The 26,225-nt window shown below is 34.7% G+C and overlaps 6 protein-coding genes and 1 long non-coding RNA gene across 7 annotated transcripts; 1 reads left to right on the top strand and 6 right to left on the bottom strand.

Moving 5' to 3' along the window:
• Positions 1-244: 244 nt before the first annotated feature.
• Positions 245-842, bottom strand: LOC108217736 (uncharacterized). Its single transcript, XM_017390615.2, has one exon. It carries the CDS (start codon positions 645-647, stop codon positions 432-434), a length of 216 nt encoding a protein of 71 aa, XP_017246104.1. The 5' UTR covers positions 648-842; the 3' UTR covers positions 245-431.
• Positions 843-2,602: 1,760 nt separating this feature from the next.
• Positions 2,603-5,725, bottom strand: LOC108216899 (uncharacterized). The gene is made up of 4 exons (XM_017389757.2): positions 4,977-5,725; positions 4,385-4,750; positions 3,657-4,204; positions 2,603-3,422 (listed from the first exon to the last, which is right to left on the bottom strand). The coding sequence occupies exons 1-4, from the start codon at positions 5,590-5,592 to the stop codon at positions 2,742-2,744; spliced, it is 2,211 nt and encodes a 736-aa protein (XP_017245246.1). The 5' UTR covers positions 5,593-5,725; the 3' UTR covers positions 2,603-2,741.
• Positions 4,183-5,058, top strand: LOC135151947 (uncharacterized). The gene is made up of 3 exons (XR_010290929.1): positions 4,183-4,468; positions 4,574-4,652; positions 4,945-5,058. It is a non-coding gene; the product is annotated as an uncharacterized LOC135151947 (long non-coding RNA).
• Positions 5,726-10,684: 4,959 nt separating the features above from the next.
• LOC108216826 (ABC transporter G family member 6) lies at positions 10,685-13,136 on the bottom strand. Its single transcript, XM_017389670.2, has one exon. It carries the CDS (start codon positions 13,064-13,066, stop codon positions 10,841-10,843), a length of 2,226 nt encoding a protein of 741 aa, XP_017245159.1. The 5' UTR covers positions 13,067-13,136; the 3' UTR covers positions 10,685-10,840.
• A 2,218-nt stretch (positions 13,137-15,354) lies between these two features.
• On the bottom strand, positions 15,355-17,659 carry LOC135152435 (probable LRR receptor-like serine/threonine-protein kinase At1g07550). The gene is made up of 3 exons (XM_064092744.1): positions 17,527-17,659; positions 16,413-16,962; positions 15,355-16,000 (listed from the first exon to the last, which is right to left on the bottom strand). The coding sequence occupies exons 1-3, from the start codon at positions 17,591-17,593 to the stop codon at positions 15,433-15,435; spliced, it is 1,185 nt and encodes a 394-aa protein (XP_063948814.1). The 5' UTR covers positions 17,594-17,659; the 3' UTR covers positions 15,355-15,432.
• Positions 17,660-18,869: 1,210 nt separating this feature from the next.
• LOC135152405 (probable LRR receptor-like serine/threonine-protein kinase At1g07550) lies at positions 18,870-20,876 on the bottom strand. Its single transcript, XM_064092642.1, has 3 exons — positions 20,772-20,876; positions 19,638-20,193; positions 18,870-19,533 (listed from the first exon to the last, which is right to left on the bottom strand). The coding sequence occupies exons 1-3, from the start codon at positions 20,836-20,838 to the stop codon at positions 18,975-18,977; spliced, it is 1,182 nt and encodes a 393-aa protein (XP_063948712.1). The 5' UTR covers positions 20,839-20,876; the 3' UTR covers positions 18,870-18,974.
• A 2,123-nt stretch (positions 20,877-22,999) lies between these two features.
• On the bottom strand, positions 23,000-25,075 carry LOC135152409 (probable LRR receptor-like serine/threonine-protein kinase At1g07550). The gene is made up of 3 exons (XM_064092657.1): positions 24,841-25,075; positions 23,795-24,344; positions 23,000-23,666 (listed from the first exon to the last, which is right to left on the bottom strand). The coding sequence occupies exons 1-3, from the start codon at positions 24,905-24,907 to the stop codon at positions 23,102-23,104; spliced, it is 1,182 nt and encodes a 393-aa protein (XP_063948727.1). The 5' UTR covers positions 24,908-25,075; the 3' UTR covers positions 23,000-23,101.
• Between the last annotated feature and the right edge of the window lie 1,150 nt (positions 25,076-26,225).

A 26,225-nucleotide genomic window follows, 5' to 3' on the forward strand; every position in this document is an offset into this window, starting at 1 on the left:
ACGGAGGGAGTAGTACGCAATTATAAGTTTTTAACATAAGTTTCTTCCGCTTATGTGCAACTCCTCCCTTCATAGATTATTATGATGTTACAAACTCATGGGTAATATACTCATTCTGGTTCGTCGAGTTATATATGATTGAAATAACGGGCTGGACAAATATTTTTAGATTTTTAAATAATAAATTTTATAAATTATTTTGAATAAAAATTTAAAATTTAAAATTCAAAAATAAGTTATAAAATGACAGTTTAAAATATTATATAAATACCGTAAAGAAATTAGTAGGAGGCAAGAGAGATAGACCGGCGGAGTAACAAGATTACAAGAGCACTACAAAAACAGAGGAAAAGATACAACACAAAGTATTCAAGACAATTCTGATGGGGTAGCAGCTGAAACTTGAAAGGGAGCGGCAGGAGAGTTGTTGTCTAGATGGGAATACAACGGCTGACCTTAGGATACACCACGGTGGCCGGATGACCCATTATACGTCTCCCCTTAGCGTGCTTGAATATGTAAACCACAGCTCCCACCGGCCACTCCACCACCGCCGTCACAACCATGGCCACAAATCCAAGCGTCGGTCCCACTACCTTACACCTGCATGGGTTGCTGCGAGTACCACACTGCACGCATAACCCCATTCTATCTTATCACCACGTAGTCAGCGACGGAATCAGTATTTATTACGTGCTGTCAGTGACAGAATCAGAAATTTTTTTGGAATGAAAGACGAATTTAGTAGTGAGCAAAAGCTTTAGTAGATTGAAGGTCTTGAATTTGTGTTAAGGAGAGAGCTCTGCTATATTTATAGCTGAAAAAATTTTGTTTGATGAGTCATTGATGTTATTACTATTATTCATTGTTATCATCACTGATACCGTTATTATTCAATGTTATCCTATAGGCTACGAGTATCAATAAAGTTGATTACTTTACGCAACAAATCAAGCTGCTTTTTGATGTGCTGAGCGAGTATAGCATCTTAACGTGGTACAACGAGCGAGTGACACGTGGACTTTATTGATAGATCCCCGTTCTTACTTTATAAAAGTATCAGTGGTGGGGCTGGCTGTAGTACCGACCTCTACTGGGCTAGCATGTAATACCGACCTCTTATGTGGCCCATATAAGCAGACAAATATGTGGATACAGCCCATATCGCCACTATAACTTGCCAACTCGTCCGAGTAACAAAAAGTGAGGGAAGCAGCAAAATCGTTTGATATTTAATATATAAAATAAATATAATGAAGAAAAATAGTAAAGTAATGGAGAAAAGTAGTGAATAGTTGATTTTTATATTATAAAATTTTATTATATTTAATAACTGTTGAACAATAAAGAACTAAATGAAATAAAATTGTTGAAATATAAAGAAACAAAAAATAGTTGTGGGAGGGACTAACAAACAAATAGGTGAGCTGGCAAATATAGGGATCACATGTTTTTCTGGACAATAGTATATCCATTATGATGTTATAAGATGATGAATAACTAACATAAATAGTTGGAACAGTTTCAGCCGAGTCGCCTGGTACAAGCTCGAGTTGCATGTCAAATCTTCTGAACAAATATTCATTTTTGGATTGGGAAGCTGAGCCAGAACTCTGTCAAAAGGCATAGTGGAGGTCTCGACCAGTGTTCAATATCTTGGCACGCTGATCACTGGAAATGATTCCTGCGATTTTGTTAAAATCGACAGCTTTCAGTTGATCAGCTAGGGTGCTAATAAACATGGAGCATAAGCATCCACATTATTGTTCTACAATGTAAAAATTCATGTTCTAGTTGTGTTGAATGAGAAGTGTATCCGCAGTAAGTTAGTAGAAAGAAGGTTATTTTAAGTGATTTAATAAATATAAAGGCTTTTGTGATGGGATATATTTTTATGATGTTTATGAATTAGATGCTTCACATATATATAGTGCTCTAAAGGGAAGCATCCAAATACAGCATACAGGATATATTTTTTGTGTTTATGAATTTGAGGACGGTTGATGCATTATTGAGTTTCGAAACAGGATCTTCATACATTGATGCTATGAAGTAGAAAAACAAAGAAGATGTTGACAGTAGTAGAGCTAATTCGTCTGATAGTCTGATACCATAAATGCAATGAAAGCTTTTTTGTGGGAAAGGATTACCATTCCTTTGAGGTCTCCATCTTGATGGTATCGTACGGTTCGAGTGCGTTGATAAGTTCCATAACCAAGTCTCTCCCCTTTTCCTTTGCTGCAAGCGAAGCCTGCTAATCGAACAATTACAAAGGGAGTATTATGCAATGCAGGACTCCTAAACAACTTATTGGCTTATTACAGTTATTAGTATGCCAGACAAAATCATCAGAGAACTTATTGGCTTATAAGCATCATCATTAGCTGAATAAGAAGCCATATGTCTGGCTGCGCCAATGAGGACCTCAACCAGTTTAGTGTGTCCCCGTCTGCTGCAAAGTGAAGTGCAGTTTTATTATTGAAATTCCCTTGAACAAAATTTTTTTGTTTGCGAATTCCCTTGGGCATGTATGTCCTAATTTTGTGTATAAGTGTGAAAATAAGCAGATTCACGAAGAAAGGGCGTAAATACACATGCAAAGGGAAGAAAAGATACCCTATTCAGAAAAAATTTATAAATTCATATGATTCTTACAATGTCATGAATATAGATTGAACCTCACAACATCTGAACTGTAAATAAATTTGGAAATCGAAAATGAGGATGAACGTAAACACACTTCAAACTTCATTAAGCTTTTCTTGTCTTCGATCGTATCTCCACTTGATCAATAGACCAATAACAACGAGAAGGAAAAAAAAGCTAGATATGACGCAGACAGTAATGGCCAATGCTCGCGAGTGGGATAACACCAGATAAGTTCCGGTGATAAAAGTTAACATCATGGCGATAACAGAAACGATGTTGAGGCCAGCTGATGCATTATTGAGTCTTGACACACTGTGGGGATCTTCATACATGGAAGCGATAAAGTAGAGGAACAAGGAAGACGTTGATAGTAGGAGAGCTAGTGCATCACATACCATAAATGCAATGAAAGCTTTCTTGTTGGAAAGTACTACCATTCCTTTCAGATCCCCATCTTGATATAATCCGCCAGGCATCGTGAATCCAACCGTAAAAGCTACTGTAGTAATGAGAGCTGTAACAATAATTTGAGTGTTGGTCCTTTGCCTGTACCGATCAAGCTCATCCTTCTTTTGCATAAGATTTTTTTTTATCAACAATTTCTTGCCTTTCACAAATTCAGCATTTTTTCTCCTCAGTCTACTAGGGGCCAGTAAACTTTTTGGCATTTTAGATTTCTTATTGATGCTTCCCCGCCATGACATCAAGGTTTGCCAAAAATTCCGTTGCTGATCTTGAGCTTGGAAATCATCAAGTGCTTTCTTAATTTTTACCTACAATTGAAGGGTTGTAGATGAGTTTGGGCAACTGAAATGGTTTTGTAAACAAAAATCTAATAACGTACTGTTGTCTTGTGAACAAGGTTCTGAAACTTTGGGGTTACTACTTACTAACTAGTACTAAGAATACTCAACCATCTAAATTAGTACAAAAAGAGCAACTATAAACTAAATTAGTCTTTAGGCGAAAAATAGACTGACGATCATATATTGGTTAACAGCACTTACCTGATCTGCTACGATTTGATCTTTAAAATACAACATGTCGAAAGAAGTCCACTGTTGTTTGTTTTTCAGCGTTCTATCAACCTTCTCATGCTTTATGAGTTCTGGAACAAAACAACCGTCGCGAATGAGCAGATGAAGCGGTGTATCACCGTTGACATCCTGCTGATTCAGAATCTTTTTAATATGCTCTTCTGGACACTTCTTTAAAATGTGCACTACCATATCTTTTTCACTTGCAAGCACCGCTAAGTGTAGTATATTTTGACGAGTAAGGCTATCAGCAGCGACATATAAATAAGTTGGTAATAGTTCCATAAGTTTTATCAATGTAAAAGTGTGCCCTTCTCTCGCTGCCACGTGAAGTGGTGTTGGTACCCACCATTTTTTGTTCGCAGACTCGTACTCCTCCGCTTTATACCCAACATGTAGTTTATCAAGTACCGATTCAAAATCATAATATGCAGCGTAATGCAGGGGTGTCCACCGTTCAAAGTCAGCTTTACTTGCTAGTTCGTCACCATGGTCTTTCAAGAGTCTAAGTACAGAATCTACATTCCAAAATTTGGTTTCACGTGTAAATATATATAATAATAGAAAATATGCTCTATAAATTTGATCAATATATAGACTTAATTGTTACTCCCTCAGTCCCATCCGATTGGTAACATTCGAGAGAGAAGGTTCAACATGTATTTCTAAAACAACCAATATTTAAGCAAGTTGCATACCTTCATCGCGTTTTATAATAGCAGTATGCAGAGCTGTCTGATTTTCATGCCCAATGTCTTTTTTGGCTTGGTAACTTCTCTTGAGTAAGTTGATCATATTTGTGTACTCCTTTTCCGGCTTCCTGGGAACTACGGAGAGTAGAAATATGAAATCCTTACTTTTTCTCACACGTCCATTTTTATATGCAGGATCTTCAGCTAATATCGTCTCAACCACTTCAAATTGAAATTCTCGAACTGACAGGCTTAAGACAGTGTCATATTTCTGGTCAGTTTTATCAAATACCGCTTCGTAACCCGAATATGACATTTTATCTCTTTTGCGGGATTTTATCAATTCTATAATCAAATGACTCCTCCCTTTTTCTGCAAGTGAAGCACAAGTGTTAATTATTACTTTCTTGTTAGCTCTCTTTTTTAGTTGCACAAAATATTTCAATTAAGTAAAAATTCAAAAAAAATGTGAAACTTGAAATAAGTACATTGAAATATTTATTTTTGGAAAATGGATAACAGAAAAGTGTAACGTATTTAAATTATTGCATATCTTATATATGTAGCACTATAGTAGTAGTAATATACTACTACATACCTCTTGGGAAGTTGATAATAGCAGTGTGCAAAGCAGTTGAAGTATCATCAGGACCATCTAGAGGTACACTATCTTTCCAGGACTCGCACATCGGTTTGATAATATCTTCGTAGCCTAATTTGATGGCAAGGTAGACTGGAGTTTCACCGAGATGGTTTTTGATATCACGTCCACTACGTGGAATGCTCTCCCCTATTATTGCCCAAGCAGTATCCAGGTGAGCATTGGTGAGTGCTAGGTGTAAGGCAGTCTCCTTATGTCGATTACGATGCCACACATATTCATAACATGAACTTATTGGATGCGAGGGATGAATATCAGTAGCTGATCGAGAATCCAGTATTCTGGCTGCAGCAATGAGGGCATCACACACTTCTAAGTGTCCCTTCTTGGCTGCAAGGTGAAGTGCAGTTTCATCATCACCGTTCAACTTGAACAATAGTTCTTTGTTTGCAAGCTTCTCAGTTATGAATTCTCTGTGTGCAAAATCTCTATACTTGGTTACAGTGTGATGAATAGCTTCATAGTTGATCTCCAGATCTGCTAGCTTCTCCCAATCAACAATGGCCTCACTATCCCCGGCTGTGGCAGCCGCGTACTCTGCTTCACCATCCATATTATTCTACGGGGTGTGTTTCACTCCAGCTGAATATTTTAATGTAAAGTGACAGCTAGCATCTGTCCGTGCACCGTACAACCAGATCGGTCTCACATGCTTGATGCTCTACCTACTAGTCAATACTGTTTTTATATATTTGAATTTGATCCGTCTCACATGCTGATGCTTTCTACCAGTCAAATATTTGTTTTTACACATTTATTTTCTTATCCAACTTTTTGAGGCAGTCCAAAGTCAACAACTTATACTTTGGTCAATGACTTCTTTTACAATTTAAAACTCAAATTAACTTATTTTATGGTCACGTTGAAGAGAGAAATAGTCCTTAAAATGAAACCATAGATACACTCAATTTAAAATAGATTTTCAGAATCAATACATGTTTTTTGAATTCGTTCTGTTTGTTCAAAAATAATTTTAAGATTTAATACATAAACACGACATTTTTTTATGTGCAGTTCCGCTGCAGAATCCTTATTAGTACCAGAAGGTTGTAAGGATTCTTAGGCTAATGTTTCTGGGAGGAACATGACCTCTTATTATATTATATATTATAAACTTATATATAATAAGCGTAAGTGACATAATTTGGTCGCATGATCACATGGTCCAAAAGCTTATCATCTGTTGGATCGTATATTGAACAAATAAGTACCGTTAGATTGGAACAAAATTAACTTCTGTTGTATAAGGCAACTGATATCTACTTGCATGTTTATAATTCTTTTTCTGAATCCAAAACAAATTCTGTCTTTCACGTGTTTATGATTTTTTTAATCCAAAATAAATATTTCCTACCAATTTTAATTGTAGAATCATATAAATCGCACCGTCACAAATTATTTTTTTTATAATATATATTAAAATTAAAGTCGGATATTTTAATCCAAAATAAATATTTCCTACCAGTTTTAATTGTAGAATCATATAAATCGCACTGTTACAAAATTATTTTTATCTAATATATTTTAAAATTAGTAAGCCAAATTTAAATCATATTATAATAATTGTAATATAAAATACATTTATAAATATAATCTAATGGAAGTTGACGTCACATATTCTACTCAATATATATTAAAATTTGATAGAAAAAATTTAATACTTTGGCATGATACATAAGAGAAAAAGAATGACTTGATTACAATAGTTTATTTGAAGCCCTTAATGACTGTGACGGTGTATTTTATACTGCATCGCCATTGTCGGATGATCGAACATGTGTAACCAGTTTTTTTTTTTACAGGAACAAGTCTGAAATGTAGAACCTATATATTTTTAGGGTTAAATAGCTAATTCATCACTAACCTGGCTCGAAACTTGCAACTGAGTCATGTTGTTGAAAAAACTTTCAAACGCATCACCAAGTAATTAAAAACTTTCAAAAGCATCATTCTCCGTCAGTTCCGTTAAGTAATTAACGGAAAGTTCAAAAACATTTTTTTAAAAAAATGAAAAAAATCTAAAAAACTCTTAAAAAATTCAGAAAAATCTGGAGAAAAAACAGAAAATTCATAATAAATTCAAAAAATTCTGACAAAAATTCTAAAGTTCAAAAATATTCTGAAAAAATTCAAAAATCTTAAAAGAATATGAAAAAAATTTGGTGTCATGTTTTTTTTTTCGGATTTTAGAAAAATTGAAAAGAATAAAAAAAAAGGTTTGAAACTTTTTGTTTTCCATTTTTTTAATTTTTTGATTTTCATTTATTTTATTGATCACATTTTTCAAAAAAAAATAATCAGATTTTGTTGAATTTTTTCAGAATTTTTCACGATTTTTTTCCAATTTTTTTGATTTTTTTTGTTTTTTTAATTTTTTTTTGAACTTTCCGTTAATTACTTAACGAAACTGACGGAGAATGATGATTTTGAAAGTTTTTAATTATTTGGTGATGCGTTTGAAAGTTTTTTCAACAACATGACTCAGTTGCAAGTTTCGAGCCAGGTTAGTGATGAATTAGCTATTTAACCCTATATTTTTACAATAGTTCTGACTTACAAACAAATCATAATTTCAAATTTTATTTAATTAAAAATTTTAATTTATTATTTATAAATTAATTTTTTTCACACCACTTACGATATATTTAAAAAATTTATAAATAACTAAAAAGCTCTCGTGCCTTGCACGAGCTATAAGTTAGTTTTATATATAATAAGTGTAAGGAGATAATTTGGTTACATGATCACCTTACTATCAAAAGCTTATAATCTCTTGGATATATAAAGCAAATAAGTGACGTTAGATTAGAAAAAAAAAATTATTTTATTCTATAAGTCAACCAATATCTACTTGTATATTTATGATTCCTTTTCCTAATCTAAAATAAATTATGCCTTTTACATGTTTATGATTCCTTTTTTAATTCAAAACAAATTTGAGATAATTTAGTTGCATGGTCATATTACTATCAAAATTTTATCATCCGTTGGATCTTATACAAAACAAATAAGGATCGTCAAATTAGAAAAAAGAATTGTTCACTTCTATAATTCAACTAATATCTACTTGCATATCTATAATTCCTTTCTTAACCTAAAATAAATTATGTCTTTTACATGTTTATCTCTCTTTTCTAATCCAAAACAAATTTATTAACTACTAATTTTATTTCTAGAAGTATATAAATCTCACCGTTACAAAATCAATTTTATCTAATATATTTTCTTAAACAACATATTAAATAAAAATAATATTATGCATAATATTAAAAATATACAAATTGTCTTGACTTGAAAAATATATATTATTTCATATTTCATATTTTATTTTTATTTAATTATATAGTTTATTATTGATAAATTATTTTTTTCATCATTTTAAATATATTAAAAATAAAATTATATAAAATTAAAAAAACCATGTGCATTGCACGGTTATAAGCTAGTTAGTATAATATTTGTAACTTAATAGCATCAATAATATTAACAAGTGCGGTAATTTAAAAAAAAATTGATAAAGAAACACGTTTGAATTTATCCTTTTGATATTCAAATTTGTTAGGATATAGAGGCTATTATAATATTATCTACCTCACTCTTTCTCTCTCTCAAAACCCTAGCCTCCATTAGAGATTTTTGAAGGGGCTTCCATCGGTTTCCACCGGTGGAAAGCCACGATTTCTTCTTTTTTTCTATTTTCTTGTTTTGAAATCTTATTTTCCATTCAATAAGTTCCCAATTTATTTGGGTTTTGTTAGTCTCTCCCTCTTGTGAGAGTTGGTTTGTTTTGTTTTAGTGTGATTTGATGTTCTCCATGACCGAGGTTATAAATCGGCATGATTTTCATGGGTTTGATTCAGGTTTGAAGGTTCAGAACATTCAGGTGAAAACCAATCAGATTGAAACAAGTGTATATATTCAAATAATCTTCAAATCGCTTAGTTGTCTCTCCAAGAAGGAAGGATTCAACCGCGATATTATTCAGCGTCTGTCCAATTTCGATTGTATTTGTAGATGCCGTATGGCTTTTGATTAATGAATTGATTTCTTTTTATCAAAAAAAAAATATTATCTACCTAGTCAAAATTTGATTCAGAATAAGTACTGAAACTTTTGAAAATTATATATGGATTCTTGGCATATTAAAAATTAAAAATTTTAGACTTTAATATAAATAATGTATTTCTCTTTTTTTTATTTAATAGGTCGCATAAATGTTTTTTTTACAATTATCTAATTGACTCTGATTAATATATAGAACCCTCCTAAATTCACATGTATATCACAAATTAAAATATTTCAAATTCATATATCATCAACATTACATCATTTAGATTTACTTTTTGACATCAAATTTGATGTTTTTGTCACTATTCTCATATCATATTCATATATATAATTTTTTTAAAAAATATTTAGTAAAAGGCTAAATTCTGAATTCATAAATCTAAAATAAAAAATAATCTAAATAAGAATATTCTTTCATTTATTTTACTTCACATTTTTCAAAAAATTATAATCTTTTTATAAATCATCTTTTATGATAAAATAATTAATATGATACAGAATTACAGACGTTGTTGACCACCGAGCAATTTTTTCTCTTAAAAATATAAACTATTATGATTTATAAGTCAAAAAATTACTTTAGAAAGACTACTTCTGTTTAAAAGCCCAGCCGGCCAAACAGGTCATAGACTGGTTGAGCATCCAGCATACATTTACATTTACTCTAGCTTATGTGGATTGGGCCTAGAGCAGACCTGTGTTCTGAAATGTACCAAAACCAGATGGGCGGGCGGCTTTGTGTTTTCAGTTTTCTTTTTAAGTGTGATCGATTTATTTTCTTAAAATATTTGTGACCTATTTGTTTTCTTTCCAAGTGCTTGTTTGGTTGCATCCGGGAATTAACTTCCTATGGGAAGTAGTAATTTCCTGGTAATTAAAATATATAGGAAGTGAAAAAAATTGTTTGGTTGTTACAGTGGAATTTAAAATCATGGGAATTTCTAATGACCAAGGACGGGGTAGGTTTATAACTTCATCTATAGTTACTTCCTAGGAAGTTGAAATTCCTGGGTATTAGAGAGGCAACCAAACGAGCACTAAGAAATTTTACGCGCAAGTCCCTAACAATATAGTGAAAATTTTAAGTACTTAAATTAATTGAAATTTTAGATGAATGGATCAATAGTAGAATAAATGGTTATTGTCCTTTTTGTTATATGAAATTTATACAAATATTGCCCACACTTTACTCATTTCTACGCCGTGACTGCTTTCTAATTAATTGAATGGACTATCCAAAATTATATATTAAGAATTAAATATTTTCAAAACTCTTTTTTGGTAATGAGAGCTGGCTTTCCGTTTCCAAAAATATCAAATAGAATACAAATAAACAATAATAATTATTACTAGTATCATTATTATATGAAATTACTGAAATAAACATCAATTTTAAAATTTGACTTGCTTTTGCTTCACACAACCCCGAAGTAAAAACCGCAAACAATAATCGATCTACACGCATAGCCGCATAGGTTTTACGTATTGCTATTTTGTTTTCAAGAAACGCCAACCTAACCCAACGATTTTAGATTAAAGTCAGTCACCTACAAAGCGATTAATAATATTGCCATTACTTCTTCAAAAAAAAAATAATATTGCCATTACAAAGGTCACAAATGTAACAATTATCACGAATTATAAATACATGAAATTAAACAACCTCCAAAATACAAGACGATTTATTTTCTTTTTTGTTTTGCCCTCACATAACTTAATTACTGCTTTTTTTTTTAACTTCTCTTGTTCTTACTGCCCAACAGTAAACAAAAGTAAAAAAGTATCCTAAAGAAGAAACCCCAAGCCACAGTCACCCACAAGCAATTCCACTTGCTCAAATCCGTGATCCCTTGTTGCTGCAATATATCCGCCCCTGTTGTCAAGCAAGTGCGTGCATTGATCGGCATTCCCAGCGTCTTGCTCATGCTCTTCAGAAGGTTCAGTTTCATCGCATTCGGCACCTGGCCTAATGGCGAGTTGTCGAAAATTTGTACACCCTTGACGAAGCATTTTGTGGGATTCTCGAATTCGTTTTGTAGAACGCCTTCGTAAGGGTATTTCACTAGTGAAATGTAGTGGAACCATATCCAGTAGCCCGGGATTCGGTCTCGGGTTATGAAGAATCCGCTGAACAGAAGAAAGTAGGCGAGTATCGCGACGACGATTGTGTAACCGAGCATTACGTGAGGAACGACTCCCGAGAGGAACGTCACGAATGAGCTTCCGGCCCAAAAGGCCGCGAAGATCATGAGGAAGTAGAAGAGGAAGCCGGATAGGCCACCGTCTAGGCCGACTGCCCAAAATGTAGTGGCCGAGAACGCGAAAGAGAGGAAGATCAGAGAAGGTAAAACGACTAGCGAATGTGATAAAACATACGAGGATCGACGATAGGCGTTGTAAGCCGTTTCTCTCATGAATATGTAACGTTCCTGGAGAAAAACAGGGAGCGCGTCTGCGCAGGTGTAGAATGTTGTGGACATCGCAAAGGCGAAAAAGCCGAGACGCTCTTGAACGCCTTTCGGTGAATTGTCGAGGTTCCAGAACATTGTGGCTAAAATAAATCCGGTGACCATAACAGCGCCTAGTCGAATACCGAAAAGCTCTGGCATTCGACGAGAGTTTGTGAATGATCTTTTGGATAACACGGCCATTTCGATCCACGCCGGATTGGCGAATGTGGGAACCATGGAAGCGGGATTGACGTCGTTAGTTGCTCCTGAAACGAGTTTGCCTCGTGAAATGCTTGCGCTTATGGCTTCTTTGAGTGATAGATTGTGTGCGGGGCTTGGGGTTTGGTCGAAATTTCGACGACTCCTTTTTAGGCTTTGCCATGATTTGTTGAACTCGACTAGGCTTCGTGTCCCTCCAGGGGAGCCTTCGAGTTCGCGGATTCGGTCCAGGGCGAACTCGGTCCGGTTCTCATTTTCAGGAATCGGATGGCCGAAATCCGAAAAGTACAATGGGAGGTTTGCAGGAGAGCCGCTGTAAACCGTCTGGCCGCGCGATAAAAACAGCAATCTGTCGAGTAAGCCGAGGATTCGGTAGCTCGGTTGGTGCACGGACATCATTACTATGCTTCCACTCTGAGCAATTCTTTGTAAAACCTTCACTACCATGTATGCTGACGTGGAATCAAGCCCTGAGGTTGGCTCATCTAGAAAGAGTAGAATTGGATCATGGATTATGTCGATCCCAATTGAGACACGGCGGCGTTCCCCACCCGAGACACCGCGGTGGCCTTCGTCTCCAATGACTGTGTTGGCAGCGTTACGGAGGCCTAATTGATCAATTAGAGCTTGCACTCTCAGCTTCTTTTTCGATTTTGAAAGTGTTCTAGGGAGACGAAACTCAGCTGCGAACATCAGGGTTTCTTCAACAGTGAGCATGGGAAAAAGAAGATCATCTTGCATCACATAAGCCGAGATCACTTTAAGCAATCTCGACTCCAAATGTTCGCCATTGAGTGTGACCTTCCCCTTCAAACTCCCTTTCGCAATCCGATTCGCTAACGCATCGATCAACGTCGACTTCCCCGACCCCGAAGCGCCCAGCACCGCAAGAATCTCCCCGTCTCGTGCCTCCCCCGAAATGTCATTAAGCAAAGTCTTCGTATTCGAATACATAGTACTCTCCCCCGCAACAGGATTGATCTCAGGAGCTTGACTCGTAAACAAAGCCGGCACCTTCATCTTGCGCCGAACCTTAACACTATACGTCAAATTATTAAACGCCAGCACAAACGGCATAGCCCGAGAGTCCGTGCTCATCGCATCGTCGCTCAAGTCAAGCGACTGATGCGGCGGCGTTTCGTCTCCCACAACATCCTTCCTCACATCTCCCACGCACTTGAGCAGCTGGCCGAGAGTCGGCGAGCTTCGAAGCCGCGAAGGCTCGATATCCTCCCTTAAATTAAAAAACGGCATGCTATTTCTTATAGGTGAATTGCTTTGAGTTGTCATCTCTGTACAAAACTCAGCGAGAATTGTGCATATAAATATGAAGCTTTGTTGATGAATATGAGTATATATAAATTAGAAGACTTATAGTAGGGTTTATATGCATGTTAATTATGTGTTGGGGAAGTAAAAGAGTGAGGTGACCAACACCTCCTAATATCGATAAATCTGCACGTCTTCCATATCGAGTATCTGATGTGACACGTGGAGGGTGAAATTTGAAGTTGATTGAAAAATAAAATATTAGTGAAAGTTTTCTTGTTTACTCACCAGAGGGTTTGGATGGACGAAATTAATTAGGTTTAGGTGTGTGTGGGTCATCTACTATTTGCCAACAATTTGCGTGAGCAAATATATTTTTTAATACTGTATATAGTAATACGATTGTGAGTATGGTAAATCAGTCAATATTGTGAGGTGTTTTATTGGGCTTTTTAGGTATAACGAAATGAAATACCGGTAGACAACTGGAATCTTGGTTATAAATGGTATGCAAAAAAACTTGATATTCTTTGCAAAATGTTTCTAGATTAGATGGGATTGATTGATTTAATAATTTGATGTCAAATCATGCGTTATCGATCACCCATTAACTCGATAAAACATTTAATTTGGTAAATTGGGTGCTAATATTAATATTGTTATCGTCGTATATTTTATTCTTAATTTCTTTTTCTTTTGGCAAGGATTTAATTTCTAACCTTAGTTGTAGATTGCAAAGAGCTTTTGATGCAAGTAAGAGGAGGATTATTATAATTATTAATTTAATATATACGTGTATTATAATTAAAACAATTTTTCTTTTCTTAATTACCGACAGTTGAAAATTTAAAGAGATTGTATCATGTCAATTTAGTGGGATATTTCTGAAAAAATCACGTGAGTAAAATTCAGATAAATTAGATGAGCAAAACTCGACGAAACTGGGATAGTATATATAGAACTTGGAAAAACTTTGTTAAATAAATTATGCCCCAAAATTTTAATTTTGTCAAGTATACTTTCGATGACCACTTAGTTCTTCTTTATAAATTTTAATATTAATCATATTAAATTTCTGGACGGATATTTGAACAATGTAAAGATTTATATTTGAAAATTATTGAACTCATAACGAGATTTTCTTTGTCATTTCCTTTATTGAAAAGAATAAGAGCATCTCCAACGGTGTTGACTATAATCGTTGGTTAAATTAGACCTGTAATACATTATGTAAAATTTGGTGAATCTGTAAGACATTTTGTTTCAATGGTACTGGCTATATTGGTTGGCTATAATTTAAAAATAGTATGTTATTAATATTTTAAATTGTTAAAATAGAATATATCAGTTCAATATGGTAATAAATGATGTACAATCTTCCTGCAGATTTTCTTACAGACCTATAGAGGTTCGACAAATTTAGCCATCCATAGGAGATTGGCTAAATTTATAGACAACAGGTGAGCATGGTTGGAGTTGAGTTTTTGGAGTTGTTGGCTAAATTTTTTTATTTTAAGTATGCCAACTCACTTTTTAGCCAAGGGTTTTAGATGATTGGAGATGCTCTAATAGACTATATCTTGTTACTTTTATAATTTATCTAATATTGAAAAAAATTATTATTTTACCGAATTTTATTTATCACTTATGTATAATGTGATGACAATCTTGCGACTGTTTCTTATTTTCATTTTTTTTTTCTTTTCGCTTACCCTTACATCTTTTCGTATCACAATTCACAAGAAAACAAATTCACCACCGAACAAAATTTTTTGATCGCAGAATTCCGTTGGAAATCACGAAAAATATTGAACTGGACCGATCTGTAAAAATAAGTTGTGATTTTGCACGGTTTAGATTTAATTTATTTTATCCACTCGTAAAAGGTATTGTAAAATGTATAGCTCTTTTATTTTTTAATTTGTTTGGGCATCTTATTTTTAGATGCACTTATGTAATTAGTACTATTCATTTACATTATTTATCCCGTATAAAGTGGTCTGACCCTTTTATCACAATCACAATTTCATAATGACTCAAATATGATATAGTGTTATATGATTTATTATCTGTATTTTCTTTAAAGGAAAGAGAAAAGTACTCTATGGTATAATGTTTATGATTCTTTTTAAACTTACACCCAAATAAAATATTTAAATTTTCCGGTGTTTTATTTTATAAATCGCAACACAAATAACGGAGACATTCCAAGCTCCAAATTCCGAATCATAATATTCAAACTTTTTCCCGAATATAAAATGGAATTCTAAATTCTAACTTAAAAACAACACAAGCAAATTATTCTCATATAAAATTTCCATTATTTTGACTCCAATAACAACAACTTGCGAAGATACAATTGCAAAGTACGATGTGTTTCACCACCTTCACGTCGCCACCAACAAAAACACCAAAGGAATCATCAACGACAATGCGAATGACGAATAAGCCCCCGCAGCTTCAGACGCCGGAGCTGTGTGATTCTGCTTCACCTCGCTACTCCATTTCGTGAACACTTCCATCGCCGCGATCATCGGCGGCAAACTAGACTCTTTGGTACGCATCAATGTTATATTAATACTCGGACCTGAAACCGCCACTGGATATTTCGTAACTACTGAGGTCTCGCCAACACTTGGCGCTTCCAGCGTCCCCTGATCCTCACCATCGATCTCGATTCTCATGATTCTGGTTTGATTAGAGTTTTTTATGACGAGTTCTGTTATGTAGAACACAATGTAGGCTGATTGCGAGGTCCGTTGAGGAAGATCGACTGTGAGAATGATGGGATCGGAGCCGTTGGATTCGATGGAATCTCTGAGTACGATAGTAGGAGGGGAGTTCTCGTTTGTTGCAGTCACATCGATGAAACCTGTAGAGTTGTGGCAGTTGGATAGCGCAACTCCCTTGCTCCATATACGGTTGTGAAGCTCGTCGAATCTTAGAGGATCAAACCTAAAGTACGTATTAACGAACTCTTGGTTCAATGTATAGAGGGTCGAACCTTGTTAAGGACAAGGCTGGTGTGTGCGAGTGTTTAATTATCAAGAAAAAAATATGAAATACATAGTTTTGAGCTATTCAGCTTTCTGGATTATAACATTTTTCTTAATATGTCTAGCCCTTTTAACCATTTGATGGGATTCGTCCTGCACTTTTTAATTGCTTGACGGGGTCATGTTGCCCGTCCTGCGGTTGAAAAGTGCTAAATATATTAAATTTTTGTTATAATCCTGGCCGTTGGATATTTATCCGACGACTAAAAATAACTTGCCAGTTAAAAGGTGGCAATCGATTGCCGGGACCAGAATCCTTCATAAATCTATAGTTGTTAATAATAAGTTGATCATGAGAAGCTGAAGTATACCTGATTTCTTCGCCTCCAAGGTTGGTCCGAGTGACAAGATTATATGTGGCATTTTTCTCCATCTGGGAATACATTTTGTCCGATAAAACCACAGCTTCTAGTGAACTGATAAACGGTACGCCTCCATCTTTAATCTGCTTCAAGCAGATTTTAAAAAATCCTGATCCGTTGTTTTCATACATGATTTCTTCGTAAAATGGTTCACCATTATTTCCTGACGTATCAACAGTTGTCCATTTTACATCATTAATGAAGAGATCGAACGTGGGAGGGCTGGAGAGACCGTCATAGTTGCCATAGTAAAAACCAGCCCGGATGATGTATCGAATAGTTTGTGTCTCAGCAGGAACAATGTAGCAGTTATCTTGGCTGCTGTTTGGAAAAACCCTGAGGGTGTTGAATTCTTCCCTGCTTGTTCCTTTCTGAACCTGCTTATTCGATCCTGTTTGCGTGTAATCAGAATCAGGATCCCAGAGGAGCGCTTCATCCCATCGTGGATCGTTTATGCCACAATCAATTATAATCCACCCAGTGATATCCAAAAGCCCAACTGCAGAATTCAAATATATAAATTATATGGACTCTCAAACACTATTTTTTTACAATAAAAATGGTATGAATGCTTGCAGTATCTTGTTTGTTTAAGCTAGAAATTTTAGTGCTACGTGGTTCTATGACATACCACCAAGTCACCAACATTCGACCTGATGAGACGTGCATAAACTTCAGAGTGATAACATTGAAAACCAAAGTTGAGTTTACAGTATAAAGTTTGTCACGAAAGTTAACGTTATAGATCTCTTTATCGATGCCTGGTTGTAGCAGGCAAGTCATGGATCAGTACCCCAGAAAGCTCATTATGTAACACACAATCAAGAAAATTGGTGCAGACCAGCAGGGGGGCTAATAACTAGTGATCTTATATCTAGAAGAAAAGAATTCAGGATTGCACTTCTTAAGACTTTATAACAAAAACAAGAAAAGGCTTCAAATAGTTAATTTCTGCAGACAACCATTACCATAAAACAATCTGTAGATCCCAATTAAGTAACGAAAATGTGATGATATAATAAATGCATACAATACTAAACTCAATGCAAGAATAGCAAATTACTTTGGGAAAAACATATATGCGACTGCAAGGCCAAGAACAGGAAAGATATCCATCCAGCTTTACTCATTGCGTGCAAGTTCACTGAGAAACGTATGTCAGAGAGCTTGATGGTTTCGCAAGATTTAGTTGAAAGAGGAGGTAAAGGGTCTGATTTATAGTGCAAACAAGAGGCACCGTTTTAGAATGTCTGTTTTGTAGTAATCATCAAACAACCGTCTGAGGTAAATTTCCGACGAAGATTCATGATAAATGTATTACAACATTGTCTTCACCGGTTTAAAATATTTAAAGCCTGTGTAGGCAGATGCGGGTATTACCAATGGAACAGAGTGATAAAAACAAATCTTATTGGAGATCCTCGACAAACTTCTTTTACTGAATAGATTTTACAATATATACAAAACAATTGGAATGTGCCTTCACTCAAGCATATAAACATTTCAAGAATTTTCTATGAACCCCCAATTTCTAGGAAGATGAATTCTTTGTAAGAATCTTTTTTAAGTTACTGTGGCTTTGTTCCCCTCTCAGAAAAAAGATCACCAGGCAGACCGGCAGAGTGTGTAATCACTTGAATTAATTTCTAGTTTTTACTGATTTCACCTCAAGCAAATTTTATTTTGACATTGGGAACCTTAGAAACTGCCAAGCAAGCATTTATCCTTTCCTTGCAGGCCAGTCAGCAAGATATAAACTTATATAGCGAACTATGGCCTAAAGTACCCAGGTTTTCATCCTAAACTTCAAGTCCTCCGCTTGAGTTTATGAATGAATCTGCGACTGATTTTAATATGAACTATGGCCTAAGAGATCCATCACATTGGTCGCATGCAAATTGCAAAGTGAAATCAACACAAAACATATTTTTTTGCTATTTCAGTCATATAATATAATTTCAATGGGGCCTGTTTGTTGATGTCTTCTTTGATTGATATCCAAAAATTTACATTTAGTGTCCGTTCTGAGTTCATTATGCATCGTTCATCCTAGTGATCCACACTTGAACAGAACGATGAGTGACTTTTGAACTTAAAATGGGTTTTCGAGTTGGAGGAAACATTAAAGATACAATACGGTCTAATTAAGTTATATTGTGATCTTAAAAATGGTGATAACTTGATAGCTCACTATATAAATTTACAATATGTTTTATGTTAATTGGAAAAAGCTTATCTTTCAGCTACTTTACTGTTGATAAAATTTTAGAACTTTAATGTTTTGATAGTGATTCTGAAATTCCTTTCCATCTTTATCTTGAGTCAAAATATTAAAAATTGTTTTCATATTAAAAAGGAAAAATGGAATTCCAAACAAGTACACAAGAACAAAATCATATATTCTCAGATGAAATTGTCATTTCCAGGTTTAAGTTATCAAAGATATGTGACCTTTATTGTAGTTACCAAGATACCATTGTCCATTGTGCTTCACAATGTGTTATACCACCTTCATGCTACCAATAAAAATACAAAAGGAATCATCAGCGAAATCGCAGATGTTATATATACCCCAGCAGCTGCAGCCGAGTGATCTGTGTGATTCGCACCTGTATCCCATTTTGTGAATACTTCCATCCCAGCTATCATTGGTGGTAAAGTAGAATTTTTGTCGCGTGTCAATCTTATATTAATAGTTGGACCTGATACAGTCACTGGATACTTGGTTATTACTGCGGTCTCTCCTTTAGATGGCGCTTCCACAGTCCCTTGATATTTCCCAGCAATTTCTAGTTTCATAGCTCTTCTTTCAATAGAACTTTTTTCTTTTAGTTCTGTTACGTAGAAAACAAAGTAAGCTGTTTGCGGGGCTGATTGAGGAAGATCAACAGTCAAAATGATTGTATCTGTGTCTGTAGGTTGAACAGAATCCATAAGTACAAGATAAGGAGGGTAGTTCTCAATTGTGGCAGTCACGTCTGTGTAACCAATGAAGTTGTCGCAATTAGATGGTGTAACTCCCTTGCTCCATACACGGTTGTACATTTCATCAAATTTCAGAGGGTCGAATCTGAAATATATAATTTTGAGCTTTTCAAAAGTTCAATAGTCCATAACAAATCGTATTTTTTGTGCTGTGTAACAAACTTGATCATAAGACAACGGAGATCATACCTGATTTCATCCCCTCCAAGGTTGGTCCTAGTGACAAGATTATATGTCGCGTTATCCTCCATCTGGGAATACAATTTGTCCCATAAAACCACAGCTTCAATTGAACTGATAAATGGAACTCCTCCATCTTTTATCTGCACTAAGCAAATTTTGAAAAACCCTGATCCATTGTTTTCATAATTGATCTCTTCATAATATGGTTCACCGTTATTTTTTGACGTGTTGACAGTTGCCCATTTTACATCATTAATGAAGAGATTGAACGTGGGAGGGCTAGAGAGACCGTCATAGTTGCCATAGTAAAATCCAGCACGTAGTATGTATCGGATAATTTGTGTCTCAGCAGGTACAATGTAACAGTTATCTTGGGTGCTGTTTGGAAAGAATCTGAGGGTGTTAAACTCTTCCCTGATTGTTTCATTCTGTACTAGTATATTTGAATTCGATCCTGTTTGAGTGTAATCTGAATCGACGTCCCACTGGAGCATACCTTCCCATCGTGTCTCATTCGTGCCACAATCAATACTCTGCCACCCCGAGACATCCAAATTTGTATCTGTACATAATTCAAATGTATGATGAACATAGTCAGATTAACTCTCATTTACAGAGATGAATATGATCTTTATGTAGGCTAACATGTTTCTGGAAAAAACTAATTAAACACAACTATGTTCTAATGAGAAAATAACAGCATTAGGTAACATCACATTAACAAACCAGAGTATCAATAGTATCCATCTCAGTATCTTAGGATAAATTAAATAATTTGAGTACTAAAACTAGACTTTATAAATTAACGCGCATTCTTTTATGAATCAGTTCTCAGAAACACATTACCAACTTACCAGCTGAGCAAAAATATACAGAGCAGCTCATGAGCAAGCCAGTGGGGAGAAGGTAAAAAACAGATAAGTCTCTAAGTTTCACTTGAAGCAAAAGCGTGTAATTTAATTTCTGCAATCGACTAATAACAAAATAAAGGGAACACAAGCATGGGCGTCATCAGATTGCTGGTTCCACTCAGATTAATAGAAATACAGCAATCCATAGCTCCTAATCAAGTGACATGCAAATTGAATTGATAACATGCATGCAAAATTAAAAAATAATTAATTGCAAAAAGGAAATTACTTTGAGCAAAAGATTGAAGCAATTGCAACGCTAAGAATGCCAGATATATCCACCCAACTTTCGCCATTGCATTCAAATTCACCGAAAAGAGGTAAAAGGCTTTTCTGCTACTGCAATATTTACTCAAAGTAGAAGTTATATGGTTCGATTTATAGTTTGGGGAGGGAGCTGAGGGATGGAGCAAACAAGGAGGCACAATTTTTAATATAAACTTTTGTAGTATTCATCAAACAGCTTATGCATCTGAAGAATAATTTTCCAAAGAAATTATTTGATGAGGCTAATGAAGTGCCTAGGAAATTTTGTCAACATTGGTTATACTGGTTTAAACTTTAAATAATAGCAGAGCATAGGCAGACACAGGAATCATGTACGGAACAAAGATATAGAGAACAAATCTTGGTGTGGGGGAATCCTTTACAAACTTCTTCGGTGTAGATTTTACAGTATGCATAAAATATTGGAATGTGCACTCTCTCGAGCATATAAATTTTATTGAATTTTAGTGTATACTATACGCTGTTTCCTGGAGACAACGACGAAACCTTCCTGATATATTTTGTTTGCCTTTTTAGTTCACTACGGTTGTTTTTCCTTTCTAAAAGAAGAACCCTAAGCAGAGTCTGAAGCACTGATCTTATTCCTTGCAGTTCAGATACAAGAACATGTATCAACATCAAAAACTATGGCCTAAATTAGCCAGGTTCTCATCCTGAGCTTCAAATCATTTGCTTGGGATTCATCTATAAATGTATGTCTGGTACTATCGTAAGAAATGCTTATCTAGTTGGTTTAAATATCTCGGCCAAAATTTAGAGAAAATTCATGATTTTTTGTGTTGAATGTAAAAATGACTATGAAAAAAAATGCTTACCTGAAAATCGCATCTTAGATTCAATCAAGAGTGGGCTATATACATAAGCCATTGCAGTCTGATAACTAATTATTTGAATTTCTTCTAATCAGCTCAATTCCAGCCTATAATAAAATGTAGAAACTTTTAAATAGTTATATTTATCAGCATACCTTGTAATTTTTTAGAAAAGCTGAAAGATAGTTGGACCAGTGAGTATGCCTAATGATAATCTTTATTTTCATCTTCAGTGGCGGAACCATGACTAAGATTCAGAGGGTCTGAAATATTTCGTTATCCACACTTGTAAATATAGCTTTCTCAATATATATAATCATACTATTATTACTATCATTCAGTCATGCATCTCCCATCCTATTACGCTGATAAGTCTTGATTGTTTTCATAGCAGAAAAAACTCTCTCATCAGTAGCGGTGGCAACTCGTAAAACCAGCGCTAACTCAACTACAAGATACACTAAAGGATTAAGAAGTGTGTCTGTGTGTCTTAACCATTTTATTACCAAAATGTCGAAGTCCAGATAAATTTTTATCCGTTCTCACATCATAGATAAAATTGTCTAACTAATTTGACAACAATTCTAGGTCTAGTGAAGAGAAATCTTCTGGATAAAATTGTGTAAGGCGGACAAGTTTTGAGTTATCGAAACTTGAAAATGAATTCCTATGGTCCAAAGAGACAATACAAAATACCAACTCTGTTATTCCTTCTGTAAAACGGTTATCCTTCTCTTGGAAATAAGATCAATAACTTGTTAAATAAAAATAATAGTAAACAAGTTTTATAGCAGTGAGCATCTTCTAAAAATATCTCCCATTCTTCTTCCCTTAATAGCTGCAATTTAATTTTCATACTTCCAATCATTGTCCTAGCACTTATAATATTCTGAGTTCTTTGTTGTAAAGCTTCTGACAAACCATTAGTAATTGCCAAGATAACTTTCATCAAATGCAACATAGAGACAAATTTAAATGTTTCTATTTTATCAAGTAAGCCTTCTGCAATATCTTTCAATTCTTGATTGTTAACTATTATCTTTTATATGTTTTAATATTTTTTTTACAAGATAAGTCCCTCACATTTATAATTCAGCGGGGCTAGAAAAATTATATTGACATTACTAATTCAGCGGAGGCTAAAAAAATATATACTGTTTTTTGGAGGTTAGGGGCTCTAGCATCCCTAGCCCTCCTCTGGTTCCGCCACTGTTCATCTTTATTGCAGTGAATTAAGTTTTCAAAATTTTGTACTGTAATATTAAGTTTCGTACCTTATATTTCAGTTTGTCCTTTACAAAAAGAACATGAACAATTTACCAAATTTAGTATACATCTCAGGTTCGGATTATCATTTTCAGATGAAATTTTCATTTACAGGATTAACTTATTAAAGATGTGTGACCTTTATTATAATTTTACGACGATAACATTGTGCTTCAAATGTCTCTTACCACTTTCATGCTACCAATAGAAGCACAAAAGGAATCATCAGTGAAAATGCAAATGATATAAATCCCCCAGCAGCTCCAGATGACGGAGCTTTGTAATTCTGCTTCACATGTGTAGCCCATTTTGTGAATACTTCCATTGCAGCTATCATCGGTGGTAAAGTAGAGTTTTTGTCGCGTGTCAATGTTATATTAATAGTTGGACCTGATACTATCACTGGATACTTGGTTACTACCGTGGTCTCTCCTTTAGATGGCGCTTCTACAGTCCCATGATCTTGCCCATCAATTTCTAGTATCATGGTTCTTCTTTCATCAGTATCTTTTTCAAATAGTTCTGTTATATAAAAAACAAAGTAAGCTATTTGTGGGGCTGATTCAGGAACATCGACGGTCAATATGATTGTATCTGTGCCCCTGGGTTGAACAGAATCCTTAAGTACAGGATCAGGAGGGTAATTCTCATGTGCTGCAGTGAAGTCTGTTAAACCAGTGATGTTGTCGCAATTATATGGTGTAACTCCCTTACTCCATATACGGTTGTACTTTTCATCAAATTTCAAAGGGTCGAATCTGAAAATATATATTTTTGAGCTTTTCATAAGTTCTCTAATTTTAGGACAGAAGTAAAGTATAACAATCATATTGTAATTTTCAACGAAAAATGAGTGAAAGGAGCTCAAGATTTAGATGGATCATACCTGATTTCATCCCCTCCAAGATTAGTCCTAGTGACAAGATTATATGTTGCTTTATTCTCCATCTGGGAATACATTGGGTCCCATAAAGCCACAGTTTCAATTGAATTGATAAATGGAACTCCTCCATCTTTAATCTGCACTAAGCAAATTTTAAAAACCCCTGATCCATTGCTTTCATACATAATTTCTTTGTAAAAAGGTTCGCCATTATTTTTTGCTGTGTTGATAGTTGTCCATATTACATCATTAATGAAGAGACTGAATGCAGGAGGGCGGGAGAGACCGTCGTAGTTGCCATAGTAAAATCCAGCCCGGATTATGTATCGAGCAATTAGTGTCTCAGCAGGCACAGAGTAACAGTTATCTTGGATGTTGTTTGGAAAGAATCGGAGGGTGTTCAACTCTTCCCTGGTTGTTTTGTTCTGTACCAGTATATTCAACCCTGTCTCAGTGTAGCTTGAATCCATTTCCCACTGGAGCATGCCTTCGTACTGGGTCCTGTTCGTGCCACAATCAATACTCCGCCATCCAGATATATCTGATGGCGAATCTGTACATAATTCAAATGTATGATGAGCAAAGTTAAATTTTGTTTCATTCATACTATTATGTTCAGGAGATAATATCAGCACTCATGTGAAAAACATTAACAAACCAGCGTATAAAATTTACACATATGTTTCTAATGTTTTGAATACTAACACTCAGATTAATGAAATTAACATGCATTTTCTTAAGATGATAGGATCACTTTGTAAATAGGTGGCCAGTTCATAGCAGATTTTCTATGGATCAGTTCTCAGTGGCACATTTTGCACAAACCAGCCGAGTAAAAATATACCATAAAGAGAGTTTCCAAGTTTCAGCGAAAGCAAAAGTGTGTGAATTTAAATTTCTGCAATCGACTAGTACCATAAAGGGGGACAGGGGCATAAGCATGGGCATCGATGTATTGCACCCATAGCTCCCAATCAAGTACACGTGTAAACTTAAATTGATAACATGGATGCAATAATAAAAAAAAAAAATTGTAAAAACCAAATTACATTGGGCAAAAGATTGTAGTAATTGTAAGGAAAGAAATGCCAGATTAATCCACCCAACTTTCGCCATTGCATGCAACTTCACTGAAAAGAGCTAGAAGAGTTTATTACTATCACAAGATTTACTTAAAATAGAAGACAAATGGTTGATTTATAGTTTGGTAAGGGAGGAAGGGGGAGAGGCAACAAGGAGGCAAAATTCCTTATTAGGCGGTTTTGTAGTATACATTAAACAGCTTATGTATCAGAAGAATATATTTTCAAACAAATTATTTGATGAGGCTAATGAAGTGCCCAAGGAAATTTGTTGGCAATTTTATAATACCCGAGCATAGGCAGATGCAGGGTTCTTGTATGGAACAAAGATATGGAGAACAAATCTAGGCGGGGATCCTTTTACAAACTTCTTCTGTGCAGATTTTACAGTACATACAAAATATTGGAATAAGTACTCTCTCTAGCATAATTCTATTGAATTTTGTGTATATTAGACCAGGTTTCCGGCTTCCAGGAGAGCACGATGAACCCTTGCTGTTGCTGATAACTTTTTGGTTTTTCAGTTCACTGAGGTTTTTCCTTCCCTTTTGAAAAGAAAATTCATAAAGCACTAATCCTATTCCTCGCAGTTCAGACACCAGGACACATACTTGCATTAGAAACAATGGCCTGTTGAACACAGATTTATCTACATTCGGTGTCTGGTTTGCTGCTATTCTGATAAATGCTTCTACTTTCATTTAGTTGGTTTAGATATCCGAGTTAGAGTTCAAAGAAAATTCAAGATAGTTTATGTGTGAATATATGAATGCCTGAAAATTAGAATGTGGATGATGAAGTGAGTTCACTGATCCAATAAAACTGGACATGATAGAATATATTAATCACTAGAAGAAAAATGATATGGTCCCTGTGAATCTAATGTTAAAAAATAATGAAATAGAGAATGTTTAGAGTATCAAATTTATAAAGAGAAACATGATGAAGAAGAGTTGCAAGTCATCTCCAATCACAATTTTATAAATAAAGCAATTTCATCTTCATTTTTCACCTTTTTTTCATTTTATATCTTGATTCCATCTCCAACCATTACTTTATTTTATAAATAAAACAACTTTTACTTTATATGCGTAGTACAACTTCATATACAGAGTTATACAGCAAATGACTTTATATATAAAAATAAAATAATGGATGATTGGAGATTGCGTACTTCATTTATAAAATTGAAAGTGAAGAAAAATATGAAGTTTAAAGTTGTGATTGGATGTGTCTTGATTTTTTTGAATATAATATATTCCTCGTAAAGCCTCCCTCCTAACACCATGAGTTTTTGGGTTCGACTGCCTGCAACCCTCAATATTTTTATGATCGTTTTATTGATTTCGTGA

Source organism: Daucus carota, chromosome 4 (genome assembly GCF_001625215.2).
Source record: "Daucus carota subsp. sativus chromosome 4, DH1 v3.0, whole genome shotgun sequence".
NCBI lineage: Eukaryota > Viridiplantae > Streptophyta > Magnoliopsida > Apiales > Apiaceae > Daucus > Daucus carota.